The following is a 15,352-nucleotide window of genomic DNA, read 5'->3' as shown; positions in this document are numbered from 1 at the left end:
CCCACTGGACGGACGCCGACAGAGATCCCCCTCTAATTCCACAACCAACGCCGCTAAATCTGATGCTAATCTAGGATTCGTTCCCTTCCTCCCCTCGCGCACGGCACGGTCGGGAGCACGCGCTGCACTCACAGTGGCGGGCGGCATCGCATCCCTAATCACGGCCCGCCCAGCCCTACTTTAGTTTAATCAGCAGTAAAATCTACTGGGCTCGGTAATTATAATAATCCACCGCGTCGTCATCAACTCATCATCCTGCCAGCTTCTTCTCACCGGAGGGAGGAGCCCAGGCTTTCACCCAATAGGCCAACAACACCCGGCCTCTCTTTGCGCGTTGGCTCGCTCGCTTTACCCCCGCAAGTCGAGGCCTTCCGCTAGCTCTCGCTCGCGCTCCCTGGCCGGCTGCCTCCCCGCTCCGCCCCCGCGCCCTGCGACCGGAGGCGACCGCGCCCCGCGGCGGCACTGCGACCCGCGCCACGGATCTGCGGCTGCGACGGTGCGTTGCTCCCTCCCTCCCCGTCCCGCTCCCCCCTCCTCTCGTCCCGGACCGCAATGCGGCCTCGGCCTCGGCGGCGGCGGCGGCGGGGGGCGCTCCTGCTCGATCTGCCGCCGCCGTTCGCTCGACCCTGCGCGCCCTCGCCGCCGACGGGGTTCGCCCCTCCTTGGCGCGCGCGCGTGCTCCCGCGGCGGATGACTATCCCGTGCCGCGATTGCTTTGGTTCTGTTTTCCTGGTCTGTTAGGATTCGGTTGGTTTCGTCAGTTTTGGGATTAGGCCGCCCGTTTAGTTTGTTGGTTTGCGATTTTTAATCTGCTTCTGCTCTCGCGCCGGACGCACTCCCCGCTCCCATCTCGCGTCGCGCTACCGCACTCTGCCGCACTGGTGCCCGTCGCTGTCCTGCATTTGAACCGCGTCAAATTCAAAGCTTTTTTTTTTTCTGCGCGTGCGTTTGGCTGCCTAATCTAAAATTGTTCCAAATCTTCTTTTCGTTTCTTGCGTGTATGCTTGGGCGCCTAATCCAATTTTGTTAGCTTCCGTGCCAGGGAACCGAATTCCAGGGCGCCTCGTTGAACGGGAGGTCCCCCAGATCGGAATCCGCGAGTAAAATAGCCCGGAAAAGGGTGCTTTATTTAAAGTGGGGGACGGTCTTTCCTCTTTGTGATCTGTCCCCCACTTCACTTCACTGCTCCTGCTATTTCTTTTTCACCTTTGGCTGGACGGGTAATTCCCCATTTAATTGCATACTGTACAAGTCTTTGGGGGCGTTTGGTTGGAGCATTTAATTCCCCCCAACGATTTCCGTTCTTGGGAGGCTTCCATCTTGGTTTCAGTTCTGCAGGCTGTGTGATTTTGGTTGGGCTTCTTGAATTGTCTTTTATTTTTAGCTTCCTGCTTGGTGATGGCTTCAGTGTGTTGTGTCTATTGACTGGTGTTTGTCTTTGCAGATCCGTGTGACAGAGGTCAGGAATTTATTTGGTGCTTTATGAATTCCGAAGGCTCTGCTTGCTAGAGGGGGGGCAAGGCAAGTTGGAATCCGAGATGAGGGGCAGAAACGACGCAGGGCAGAGCAAGAGGCCCATTGTGCTGTGCTGCATGATGATCGTGTGCCTATGCCTTCTCTTCCTGTATTTCTCGGGCTCCAACGGGCAGGCTAAGAGCGCCGCTTTCGAGTATGGAACCAAATTCTCGCGGACACTTGGATGGGGCAGTGATGATGGTGAGGATGGCTCTGAAGAATCCATTTTTGGGACTGGGGATGCAGATGATGTTAAGCCCAAGAGCTTTCCTGTAAGTTTCCAGCGAGTGATCAGTCTTTTTTTTCTTTTGTGGATTGTTGGTTCATGATTTTAATTGTATGTTTTCTTCGGTGTTAAGGTGTGTGATGACCGGCACTCAGAGCTGATCCCCTGCTTGGATAGGAACTTGATATATCAAATGAGGCTGAAGCTGGATTTAAACCTGATGGAGCACTATGAGAGGCATTGCCCTCCTCCTGAAAGACGCTTTAATTGCTTGATTCCTCCACCACACGGATATAAGGTCACTACTTACCTAACTCTTCTATCAAAGTTTTCTAGATCGTGCCTGAGTTATAGCTTACTTGACTTGAGTTTATAGACTGACCATTCTAAGTTTTCAACCAAACCTTTTAATGTGACTGCAGAAACTGTATCTTGTATATAGGATAATACGTGCTTCATGTAATCAAGAATATAAGCTCTTTTGCATGTAGACTTAGATGATTTGGTTGCATGTAGACTAAGATGATTTGGTCGCAGGAAGCGGTTAGATGTTTTCCCTTAATAACATGTGCACTGACCTTTTCAATCAACTTCTCTGAGAATAGATCCTGAGCTGTATGACACCCTCAAAACTTGTGTTTTCAGGTTCCTATAAAATGGCCGAAAAGCCGCGATGTAGTGTGGAAAGCAAATATTCCACACACTCACCTTGCTAAAGAGAAGTCAGACCAGAACTGGATGGTTGAAGCAGGTGAAAAGATCAAGTTTCCAGGTGGTGGAACCCATTTTCATCATGGAGCTGACAAATATATATCAAATATTGCAAATGTAAGCTGTTGTCTTAACTCCTCTGTAAAGTTGCCCTGGAACAGCTCTCCTGCGTGTTCGAGAAAAAGTTGCCCTGGAACTAAACATATGTGCATTTTTCTCGAACAAAACATCTTTGCATTGTAAGCATTGTGTATTTCAAAACTTTATTATCTGATCCATCTCTACTATTTGACAGATGCTAAATTTCAAAGATAACAATATAAACAATGAGGGAATGCTTCGCACAGTGCTTGATGTTGGTTGTGGAGTTGCTAGTTTTGGAGGATACCTTCTTTCTTCTAATGTGATAGCAATGTCTTTGGCACCAAATGATGTGCATCAGAATCAGATTCAATTTGCACTTGAAAGAGGGATCCCTGCATATCTTGGTGTTTTGGGAACAAAAAGGCTTCCATACCCAAGTAGATCGTTTGAATTAGCCCATTGTTCACGTTGTAGGATCGACTGGCTTCAAAGAGATGGGATTCTTCTGCTTGAACTAGACAGATTGCTCAGGCCTGGAGGTTATTTTGCTTACTCCTCTCCTGAAGCGTATGCACAGGATGAGGAAGATCTCCGGATCTGGAAAGAAATGAGTGCCCTTGTAGAAAGGATGTGCTGGAAAATTGCGGAGAAAAGAAACCAAACTGTTATTTGGGTCAAGCCTCTGAACAATGATTGTTACAGGAGACGAGCTCATGGTACAAAGCCACCTCTATGCAAAAGTGGTGATGATCCAGATTCAGTGTGGGGAGTGCCAATGGAAGCTTGCATTACTCCTTATCCAGAACGTGAGTGCTTATCCTGTTACCACTGTAATCATTTGATGCTAAGGGTGTACCCTCCTTTTTACTTGAAAAAAACTTCATATTTGTGACATTTTTGCTTCTCTCATTTCTCATGCATGACAATTTTGGAATTCAGGAGGTAAATTTAGCAATAAAGTAGTTTCTGTGTTAGTTCATGGTCCTATGGTGTTTTTGCATACATTGAGTAATAATGATTCCTTTTCTATAGATATTCAATGCTGAAATAATTTTATCCTTCTGTTTTTCTATTATAATTGTTATGTTTGTCGGTAATAGTTAGCCATAGGGTAGATAGTACCTCTGTTTCTATTATTTTGTCACTCTACTTTCCAACTAATCTTGGGATGCATGAAGAAAAAAGTGAGTAATCGATTTTATGTTTTCAGAAATGCACAGAGATGGGGGAACTGGGCTGGCTCCTTGGCCTGCTCGATTAACAACCCCGCCTCCCCGTCTTGCTGATTTGTATGTTACTGCTGACACATTTGAAAAGGATACGGTTAGTTGACCTAACTATTTCTTTATGCATATGACATACCACTTACATTCAGAATTTTCTTATTTGAGTCTTAAGAACTGCATAGAGGTTGCTTATATAATTCTTGCTGTGCAGGAAATGTGGCAGCAAAGAGTAGAAAATTATTGGAATTTGTTGGGCCCAAAGGTAAAACCAGACACTATTAGAAACATTATGGACATGAAAGCAAACTTTGGGTCATTTGCTGCTGCACTCAAGGATAAAGATGTATGGGTGATGAATGTTGTGCCACATGATGGACCAAGCACCCTGAAGATAATCTACGATAGAGGGCTGATAGGCAGCAATCATGACTGGTATGTGTCAATCACCAATAAGTGTTGGCTTTCTTATAATTGAATTCTGTACAGCTAACAGATATCAGCATGGTGCCACTTTGCTGTGCAATATGTTTTGATAATAATTGTGGAAAACTAGAAATTACAACCTTTGTAAAATATCCATGGCATGTGCACCCTCTTGCGGCTATAGTCTTATCAGATTTTAGATTGCAACTTTCAAGAGCACGGATTAAGTTTTATGGTGAAACACTGTTGAACCTGTTATGCTTTATTTTTTGTCATTGACTGTACTGACCTGTGGAACTAGAACTTAAGAGATGAATTCCTTCAGTACTTTGTAAATAGTGTTTCCTTGTTAGAATTTATTCTTGGTATTGTGTGATATCAGAATTTCCTTTAGGATGGAGCTCATTAGAACCATTCTGCCACCATTCTAGCCCTGATCTGTCTGAAACTATTGGGTGGTTTGTGTTAAAGGAATCTGTTTTGATTGCTGCAATGATATTTGGCTAATAATGCTAATATGTTTTGTCTATTGATAAGTCCATCTAAGAGCAGAGTTCTGTTGTCTGTCTATTTTTTAGCTTCTCAAATGTTGAGTGCCCCGTATTTGTTCTACTATTTGTTGTGGCACATGAACTTACTAAGTTTAGCTATATGACCATGAACTCAAGCTTGGAGCCTCTCTTTAAGCACTCCAGAAATAGCTCCAGAGTTATGGGCAACTGAGGATAATTGAGTTATATTCACTATTTTCTGGTTTGCGTGAAGCTTTTGTAGCATTGCCATTGCCAATGTTAATCATCAGGCCATCATTGGTTACATCAAGATTTGTTGGATCTTGTTGTTTTCAGTCAAGATCATTACTGGCAAGCTTTCCTACAAGTAGGAAGATTGTGTTCCCACTGTTATAATTTACTCAAATACAATGATGTGTCTGCAGGTGTGAAGCCTTTTCAACCTATCCTCGAACATATGATCTTCTCCATGCATGGACAGTCTTCTCTGACCTCGACAAAAGAGGTTGCAGTGCTGAAGACCTGCTCCTTGAAATGGACCGTATCCTCAGACCGACTGGGTTTATCATTGTGAGGGACAAGAGTGCTGTCATTGAGTTCATCAAGAAGTACCTCCATGCACTTCACTGGGAAGTAATAACTGTTGTAGATGCTGAACCCAGCCCGGAGTCAGAAGAGAATGAAATGATCTTGATAATCCGGAAGAAGTTGTGGCTACCAGAAGCAGGCCCACAGGATTCCAGCACGTAATTCTTTTGTTCGACTCCCTTTTGCGCTCCCAGCATCTGCAGCTCAGAAGCCGAGAAGCGAGGCTCAGCTGCACCCTCCGAGATGAGATAGGGACCGGTTCTTGATTTCTAGCCCTACCTCCCACGTGAAGATAGATTGTTTATCAGGATATGGCAAATATGTAGCAGGCTTGGATAAAAAAAAAGGCCTATTTTTGTCTCAACATATACTGCAATTGATGTTTGTTCTCTAGTCTGATTAGGAAATAAACATTCTTTTTAATTTAAATCTTGAGCTTCGTTTAGGTATTTCAACCATCTATTGGAGTCTGCTGCAGTACCCCCAAACAGATTTGGTGTTTACTGTAAGGAACTTCGACTGTACACACATTTTGGGTTATGAGCTTTGCCCAGGAGCCTCAAGGCTGCCGGTCGCCAAATCGAAACTACTCGTGTACAAATTTCAATCGGAAGTGTCTGCTTCCAATCTTCCATGTGTGACGTTCATGGATAAAGCTAGTAACAGGTGACGGGAGGAGGTGATGAAAGGAGGATGATAAAAGTCATGAAATAAGTTAGCGCATGAATCGTTGTACATTGATTATGAATTTTTGCAAACTCAGGATGTGTGTCCATGCAAATTGATTTTGACGGAAGTTTGTTCGGTTTCTACAACAACAGTGACACAAGAATCTGACATTTGTACCGTAGCGTACTATGGAGTAGAACCGTTTCTTTCACGTAGGCGCTTTTGGCTATAGCCTTGATGTCCACGGCGTTTTCGTTAATTCTTCTACGTTGGCGCTTTTGGTTATAGGATTGGTGTTCATGGCGTTTTGGTGGGACAGGTTTACGGCGGAAATCCACTATGTGGCTGGAATTTGTCTAGATGTTTGGTTCTCGGTTTGTTTTCTATTTCATTGACGGCAGACCATAGTTGCGATGGATGTGGTGGTGAAGGAAGACTTTGTTGATTTGATTGTAATTTTCTCTTTAGGCGTGGTCTATTTTGTACTAGTTCATGTTTTTCTTAACACATAACTCAGGTAAGACACTAAGACGCCTAGAGCATCTTTTGTTAACGAAGACAGGTGTTCAAAGTATCACTGTGTATCGGAATGTCAATGCTTATGATGTAAGCACTGTGTAACAGAAGGCCGACTAGCTGAATAAAAACAGCTATAGCCTATAAGCAAATCCAGACTTCTTGCTACCTGTAGATGAGCAACTGAAGAGTGAGACTGCCTCAAGTATCAACTATGATGATATCTAACAGTACCAAGTATGAACCATCCATAGTTCGTATGATGCATGCACATGCCTTCATAGGAAGCCTGAGTAAAACTTAAAGTCTTCCTTCCTGAGTTGGTATCAACTGGGGATCTGCAGAACCATAGCCAGTCCTTCTAGCTCTTCCATTTGCAGCAAAGAGCTCCAGCTTCACAGATGAAGCTGATCATATTTCCTGCCCTATCTCCAAGGAGCGCAAACTGGATATAGACAGAAGTGTGTTGTATGCTTCAAGATGGTGGCATGGGACCGTTGATATCAGCCATTACTGATAATAGTGCAATTCTGCAAATGCCATCATCATCCGATATTACTGTCCATAAACACAATTTTCATGGCATACAAGATTGCCCTTTTAGATAGTCCTCTTCTTTTACCATGCATCTCCGCAGCTGCAAGTTCCATCCTTAAAATGGTGGTAGGCGCAACCATCTGAAACAAGTATTTGCCGGTTCTTGTCCCTTGAGATAAATTTGATCGATGAATGACACTCCAGGCACATTCTAAAATTCTTTGAGATGCGTATTGGTTCGTTATCGTTTGTGGAAATTAACCCATAACACACCGCAATCTTCTCTGTGTGGTGGCATGAGAATGGATCAGCTTCTATATTGCAGTAGGGCTCAATATCTCGAGGGGAGTACCCAGACTGCTCCATCCTTGTAGTTAAGTCTTTCCATGTACTCAAAATTGCATCGATTGCAGGATGCGACAGATCTCCAGCCTCGAAAGAGTGCACAGCTGTACCATGGTATAACCAGCTGCATTGTCTCTCAACATCTAAACCTTGTTCTGTCATGGCATCCCTCACAGCCTCAGTGGAATCCCACAAGCCTGTGTCTGCATATATATTCGAAAGCACCATGTAGTTTGATGTATTATTTGGTTCAAGCTCAAAAAGAGCTTTTGCTGCCTTCTCTCCGACCTCTAGATTTGAGTGCAGCTTACAAGCTTTAAGAACAGTAGACCATAGGCATGCATCTGGTTCAAACGGCATCTTCTCAATAAGTGTTAGTGACTCCACCAGTAGCCCAGCTGATCCCATGATGTCAACCATGCAAGTATAGTGTTTTAAAGTTGGTTTTATGCCGTATACATCTTCCATGTTGTAGAAATAGTTCTGAGCTTCCTCCAACAGGCCTTCTTGCTTACACGCTGAAAGAAGTAAAATGAAAGTAATGGGGTCTGGTTGAATGTTAGATTGTTCCAAACAATCAAACAAATCTATAACACCCCTAGGCATCATATGAAGCAAGTAGCAACTCATCATTGTGTTCCACATTGTTATCTCCTTTGGAACAGTGCACTCGAAAACCAACCTAGCATCCCCAATATTACCACATTTCCCATACATATCCATCAAAGCACATGCAAGAATCACTGGGTAACCACCAGGCCAGCATTTCGTGATGTAGCTGTGCAGTTCTCTGCCATATCCCAATGCCATTGTCATACCACATGACAAAAGAGCTATCTGTACTGTAACCAAATTTGGATGACAATTGGACCCGAGCATTTCACCAAACAGCTTCAATGCAACTTCTGGCTTCCTGTTATGCTTGTAAGCTGCCAACAGGCTGTTCCATGTGACAACATTCTTGTTCCCGATTTTCTGGAAGACATTAGCAGCAGATGTCATATCACCGGTCTTACCGTAAAGGTCAACAAGTTTGCTTGAAACAAAGATGTTTGATGTCAAACCATTCTTTAAAGCATAGCAGTGTACTTCCTTCCCAAGACGATCTAACTTGAGGTCTGTCAATAATGAGAGGACACCAGTAATGGTTGTGCCAGTTGGTTGAATTGGGATGCTATTATCAAGAAACCTCCAAGCCTTTGCTTTTTCATCATCGGAACACTGCATGTACCTGAAAGCTTCCAGTGCATCAGTGTAAAGGCCATGTTGGTACAAACCACATATTAACGCATTCATTGAGACCACATTAGGCTTCAGGCCCATGTCAACCATGCCTGAGAACAGTTCATAAGCTTGTTCTTTCTGACCTGCTCTAGCATATTCAGCAATGAAACTGTTATATGTGACAATGTCAGGCTCCAATCCATCCTCCTTCATCAAGTTAAAAGCTTCCCACGCCTTGTCCATCCTCCCTTCTCTGATATACAATTGAATTAACTCATTCCATACGGTGGCATTCTTCTCTTCTTCAATGGTGGAAAAGACGACTCTTGCATAATTAAATTCTCCGCATTCAGAGTACATGCTAATCAAGGATGCTCCAATGTAAACATTGAGCTTGATTCCATACCGCAAAACATAAGAATGCAGTTGCTTTCCAATTCTTAGTGCCTGCAAGCCAGCGCAAGCAGGGAGAATACTAGCCACAGTCACCGAATCAGGCCTCTTGCTCTCACACATCTCCTGAAAAATCCTCAGCGCTTCGTCATACAGTGCATTCTGCACACAACCCGAGATGATGCAGTTCCACGAATTGACCCCCGGCTCGACACCTCTAAGCCGCATTTCGTCAAACAGATGCAGCGCAGCACCGAGGTCACCATTTCTTGCAAATCCGGACACCAGCGTGTTCCAAGAAATCACGTCCGGCCGCACGCCGCTCTCTTGCATCTCTTCAAACAAGTCGAAGGCCTCGTCCAGCTCCCCAGCGTCGGCGTGCGCGCCGATGAGCGCGGTCCACGCCACGACGTCGCGGTCGGGCATCGACGCGAACGCGGCGCGCGCGGAGGCCACGTCCCCCAGCGCCGCGTACATGGCGACGATCGCGTTCCCGACGACGGGGTCTCCCGCGAGCGCGGCCCCACCCTTGGCGGCGAGCGCGTGCGCGGCGGCCGCGAGGCGAGGGGCGCCCAGCCCGGCGCAGGCGCGGAGCACCTGCGGGAGGAGGAACCTGTCCGGCGCGGCCCCCGCGGCGCGCATGGACGCGAACGCCTCGCACGCCGCGCCCCACCGCCGCGCGCGGACGCAGGCGCCGATCTCCCGCGCGTAGGGCGCGGCCAGGTCCCGCTCCCGCTCCTGCGGGGGCCGCGCGTGCGCGTGGCGCGGCGATACATGCCCCTGGCTCTGCAGCGCGCCGTCGAGCAGGTGGCGGTGCTGCGCGTGGGTGGATGGGGTCTGCAGGGCGGTGCTGCGAGGGGAGAAGATGGCACGCGGGGAAGTGGGCGGGAACCGGGACGGCGGCGGCGGCATGGTCGCCATGGTTGTTCGGCTGAGCTCAGTGACTGAGCCGAATCATTCTCTCTTTTTTTTCTCTCCTTTCCTTTTTAGGTAGCTTATCGCACTGTACAAGTGAGTGCGTGGAACATGCTAGTTGGGCTTCATGGGCTCAGAGTTTTGCTTCGATGGGCCTGCAAGTGGTCGTTTGAACCAGGCTAGCGAGTGGATCCGATGGGCTAACAGAGGGGGAAAAAAGAAAAGGCAGAGTAAGCCGCTCCACAGTTTTTATTCATTTAAGAAGAAGCACCCTTCTCCTGTCTTAGAAAACCCTCCTGAACCCTGAATTTCGAGGTTCCCCCTCTCCTAATCAATTTCCAGCTCGACTCTAGAGGAACGAACACTGGACCCAGTCACCCCAGCCAAAATGCTCCATATTGGCTAGGTAAAATTTCCAAGATTTCTCCGAGGTGCTTGTAGTCGCAATGGCCAGCCTCATGTGATCTTGGGGGACACCAAGTTGCCCAACTTGAAACATGCATCCATGAAGCAATGCGACATACTCATGCATGCATCGTCCTTCTTCCCACTGCTTGAGGCAAAGCCATCAGGAATATTTGCAAGTTGATAGATGCCCCATGTCTTTTGCTGCAAATTGCACTGGAACTTGTACTTGCACTAATCCTTAGACGATGGAGACTTGGAGAAGATCGATCGATTCACTACAGGCCGGTTCAAGCAGTCAAGCTCATTTTCGACGAGCAGTCAAGCTCAATGTATTTGTTTTTGATCTCTTGTGATGATTGTGTTCGTGCCCCTTAATTTGGTACCTGGATGCAGCCATGCAGCTAAGCTTGAATTCAGGCGCACTGGGCGCTGCCGGTAGCTGGGGCTTTTGTCAGACAAATTCCGTGATGACAATGCTCGAGAATCTCGTTACAGTGATGCAGAGAGAGTGTCAGAAAAATGCGCAACTGGGTTATGCAAGACAAATTCTTGCATGTGGACAGTAGCAGCTAGTTGCTTTGCTCATGTTGATCGACCCGCCAAAAATAAATCTGTATTTTATTCAAAAAAATCCGTGGAAACTTTTTTATTGGAACTATATACAAATTTACCTGACAAGGTAATATACTCTCCACAATCTTCAGAAAAGAAACAAACTAAAAGTAGTTTTGCATTCGGAGACTTCCCAGCCCAGGGAAATTCTGTCTCAAATTATATCAAGGTGATTGCACTTATGCATTACTTGTACTCCCTCCGTCATTACTATATATTATACCTAGATGTATAAGTAAAAAAGTATGAATCTAGAAAATCTAAAACGACTAATAATTTAGGACGGAAGGAGTATTTATGTACTATAGTTACTTGTTTTTTTCAATGTAAATTGGCATCAAAATTTTGGTCCAATTGTGTCTTGAGCATTAATTCCATTAGATCTTATATGATTTTCACATAATCTTTCGTCCTTGTCATCTTTCTTTGCACACTCATGATGTGTTAATCTCAGACATAGCATCAAATAATCCGATGTATTTATCTCCTTCAGACAGTTACTTGTCCAGTACAAGCATCGTTACACTTTGTGTTCTTTGGAAGGACACTGCCATTTTCTGTTTTATGGAGGATGATTATTTGTGGGACACGGACAGGCAAGATGGCAGTGCCCCTACTCACTAAGCTATATAGATTTTACAATCCCAGCTGATATTGTATATGTTGCAATTCCTGATAATAACATTTGGTCTTCTTCTTTTGTTTGTACTCCCGAATTAATGTGCATCAAGTCGTTTTCAGGTTTGTTTCTAATTTAACGTTGACGATGCTTGCAGGATACCTCCGTATAGACCCCACTTGATCATAAGCTGTCACTCAGATTACAATACCTATTATTGCTTGCTATTTAATTTATTGAACTTGCTTTGTTGATGCACTACAACAAAAAATTCGTAAAAGCCAAAAGCACTCACGAAAAATAGCAAAAAACATCACGAAAATAGTCCATGATGTTTGCCTCTCACGAAAATCCTCTCAACTCAGACTCCACGTACCATTCGTGGGACTCAACTATCAGGATTTTTTTTCTCATGGTGTTAATTCGTGGCGACCTCTACAAAATATATTTAAGCAACGAGGTCTCCAAAATTGTTTTTGTGAGATCCAAATGTGACGGAAAAACCGCCATGAATGTTTTCCCTGTAGGCCTACAAGTCTCATGAAAATTCTTTTTCATGACAATGTGGAACCGCCATGAAATATATGCAAGACGACATGAGAAAACTGCCGGGCCAAAGGGGAGATTTTATATTCGTGAGAGTTCATTCATGCCTCTATGAAAATGATCATTTTCATGAGAGTTTATTCTAGGAAAATATACACAAACATCAGACCCCATTCTATCATACTATATTATCCATATATCACTCCAGCACATTGTGTGCATATATGTGATCCAATTATTAATACAGCTGACATCAATGCAAGTCCATAGATGCTAGTATGCTATAGCCATTAGATCCTACAAGAGTCCATATATGCTACCGCCATTCGATTATATTCTACAAGTCCATAGATGGTAGATGCACCAGAGCATACAGATCCTACCAGAGCATACAGATTCTACAAGTCCATAGATGCTATAGTCTTGCATACAAGTCCATAGATGCTACAGCCATTATATCACCCAAAAGGTTAGCAACAACTATGTTTCAACCAAAAGTAGTGTTGCATCATTTCACGTTGAACCAAAAGATCTCAAAAGTATGGTCATCATGCGTTGGTTCTGCTCCCTCCAATCAATTGGTGTCAAGGTCTTCACCACCAGCATTCTCTGAATCAACATTACACTACTGGGGAAAGCCCCTTCAGTACCGATTCCTAACCTCCCTTTAATACCGGTTGTGCAATCGGTATTGCTACTTCGTACTAAAGGGGGGCCTTTAATACCGGGTGAAATAACCGGTACTAAAAGGGTATTAAAAAATAAAAAAAATCACCCTGCCCGAGCCCGAGCCCCGCCGGCCCGAGCCGGCCCCGCCACCCGCCTTCCCGAAGCCTGCCGCACCTCCCGCCCGGCCGCCGCCATCCCACCACCGCCGCCCAACCCCCGCCACCGCTATCCTATCGACGCGCAGTCGGGGCCAGCCACGGCGCCTTCGGCCACCGGTGCCTCGCCTCCTCGCACGCGCAGATAGGTGCCTTGCCTTCGGGCCGCTGAGTGCGGGGCTCGCTCGCCAGCCCAGAGTGAGAGAGGGAGGGAGGGAGTGAGAGAGGGAGGGGGAGAGGAGGGAGACCGGCGGGCCAAGAGTGAGAGAGGGAGGAAGGAGGAAGGGGGAGCGGATAAGGAGAGAGGGAAGTGGGTATGGGCCGGGGGAGTGGACGGATAAGACGGTTGGAGCTTCCAACCGGTACTAAAGACCCTCAAGCACATTAGTACCGGGTGGAGCTCTCACCCGATACTGAAGGGGGTCACGGAAGGCTCCTGGATAGACCCAGTACTAATGCTCATATTAGTACCAGGTCAAAAACCAACCGGTACTATGTGCTAGGACCAATGCTCAATTTTCCTATAGTGTTAATTGTCATGGCAGCCCTCATCATCATCCATGCTGTCACAAACCCTTCTCATCATCCATGTCATCACACAGCTCTCCTCATCATCTATCTCATCGCAGCTCTCCTCGTCCATGATATTGTAGTCGCCGTTGTCGCTGTCGGTCTGCATGTCATCTTCGTGGCAAGAGCTTAGGCGTGGTGAACGGATAACCTGCAAAAAGAAGACACATACATGTTGGAAAGACCAATTTAATTTCTATTGATTCTCTCTATGTAAAAAAAAATAAGACCAATCTAATTTGATATGAATAGGATGAGCTTCTCTCATTTCTGCAATCTTTCCCAAGGTTTTCTAAATTGCGCAAAAAAATGCCAGACACTAAATTGGTGAACCAGTTACACATCTTTTATTTCCACCGGTGACATGACTGAATTTCAATCTAGCGTAATACTACCTTGGAGATCTAGACTGCCAGTGAATATAGTTTGGGCATATATGTTCTGACCTTAAGTTTCCAAACTTGCTAGATGAGGCGCACCCAGGAAGGGAGCTCGAGCGGGGACAGCGAGAGAGGGAGATAGAGGCGAGCGAGGTGGGGTGGCACAAGGGAGGGACTGCGGTGGCATGGGAGGGTGGGAGTGAGGGAGTAAGGGGCAGAGGAGGCTCCTGTTAGGGTTAGAGGGAAAGAACAAAGCTTGATGGGGTCAGTTTAGTTGGCGTGTCTGTGTCTTAAAACCGAAAAATAAGTCCGCAAGCTTGCTTTTTTGCAAAAAAATAAGCTTGGGAGAATGAAAAATAGCACGTAGAATGGAAAAGGTTGAAGCGCATCCACCTATTTCGTGAGAGTTTAGGGAACCTTCATGAAATCTGCACAATTTCCATGAGAGTTTGGAGCACACATTCATGAAATATGCAAAATCTTCATGAGAGTTTTTTTTAACACCTTAACGAAAACAATCATTTTCACGGCGGTCTATGGAATACCTTAACAAAAATAAATTTTCATGAGAGTTTTTCTGTCACCTTCAAAAAAATAAAAATTTTCATGAGGGTTGTTCATTACATAAAAGTTTTCTGGAGTGGGCACACACCCTAGTTCAAGCCCGGGTAAAGTGTCATGCCAAATGACGACTAAACGAGTCAGTGCTTGTTCTTTCTATTTTTTTAGGCTTCAACATCCCTCCCCTGAACTTATCTGTGTAGCATATAAGTTAAACTCGGTACGGTTGGTTAGTGATAATACCCTTATGGTGAGGAAGTTTATGCGTTGAACTTACTGAAATCAATTATCAATAGATTTATTGATGAAATGCTCTTAAAAGTCAAAAGCTTTTATTATTGATAAATTTCAAAACATCCATCAAGTTTTACTGGGGTTGGGAGCTGGAAAAACTTTATCCATGAACCAAGGGGCTTTTATCCATAAAGCTTTTAGTATTGATAAATTTCAAAACATCCATAAAGCTTTATCCATGAACCAAGGTGCTGGGAGCTGGAAAAACTAGATTCTTCTGATTCACTTCTCGCACAAAAACTCTTTATCCATAAAGTTTATCATAGAGAATCATAGAGAATAACTTTAACCCATAGAATCACTTCCCTCGGGCAATCAGCTCCCATAGAGAATCAAAATCAGGTGGAGCCTTACCAAACATGCCCTTAGTAAAAAATTTCAGCGACAGCAAGCCTCAGCTTTTTTCTCACCTAGATTATACGTCATCTCGTGATTGATTTCCCTCCAAAGCCTACACCGTACTCATTCAGGGAGCACACCCCTGGAAATGGCATTAGCAGGCACGGCCAATGTCATAACCCACCTCCGCAAATGAATTTCTAGATGTGGGTCACAGCATGGCTCGCCCCTGGAAATACCCTTCTGGCCTATTCTTTCGGCCACTTTTTCTGAGTTTTCAGAAAATATGTCTCACTAGATTTGTTCAAAATTTTG

General features: G+C 45.2%; 2 protein-coding genes across 5 annotated transcripts; one reads left to right on the top strand and one right to left on the bottom strand.

The window, feature by feature from the left end:
- The first annotated feature begins 283 nt into the window (after positions 1–283).
- Positions 284–5,874, top strand: LOC101761869 (probable methyltransferase PMT3). Of its 4 annotated transcripts, none has more exons than XM_004982812.4 (9): positions 284–496; positions 1,043–1,220; positions 1,445–1,787; positions 1,875–2,039; positions 2,387–2,569; positions 2,748–3,342; positions 3,747–3,859; positions 3,974–4,194; positions 5,123–5,874. In XM_004982812.4, the coding sequence occupies exons 3-9, from the start codon at positions 1,539–1,541 to the stop codon at positions 5,445–5,447; spliced, it is 1,851 nt and encodes a 616-aa protein (XP_004982869.1). In that variant the 5' UTR covers positions 284–496; positions 1,043–1,220; positions 1,445–1,538; the 3' UTR covers positions 5,448–5,874. The 4 variants fall into 4 exon arrangements, with proteins under 4 accessions (XP_004982869.1, XP_004982868.1, XP_004982870.1 ...); XM_004982811.4 differs by having other exon boundaries at positions 1,043–1,352; XM_004982813.4 differs by lacking the exon at positions 1,043–1,220.
- Positions 5,875–6,515: 641 nt separating this feature from the next.
- On the bottom strand, positions 6,516–9,936 carry LOC101760707 (pentatricopeptide repeat-containing protein At5g04780, mitochondrial). The gene has a single exon (XM_004986445.4). It carries the CDS (start codon positions 9,888–9,890, stop codon positions 7,089–7,091), a length of 2,802 nt encoding a protein of 933 aa, XP_004986502.3. The 5' UTR covers positions 9,891–9,936; the 3' UTR covers positions 6,516–7,088.
- Positions 9,937–15,352: the final 5,416 nt, after the last annotated feature.

The sequence above is a fragment of the Setaria italica genome, chromosome IX (assembly GCF_000263155.2).
Source record: "Setaria italica strain Yugu1 chromosome IX, Setaria_italica_v2.0, whole genome shotgun sequence".
Classification (NCBI taxonomy): Eukaryota; Viridiplantae; Streptophyta; class Magnoliopsida; order Poales; family Poaceae; genus Setaria; species Setaria italica.
The sequence above is the reverse complement of the archived record's forward strand: the minus strand, read 5'-3'. Positions and strand labels throughout refer to the sequence as shown.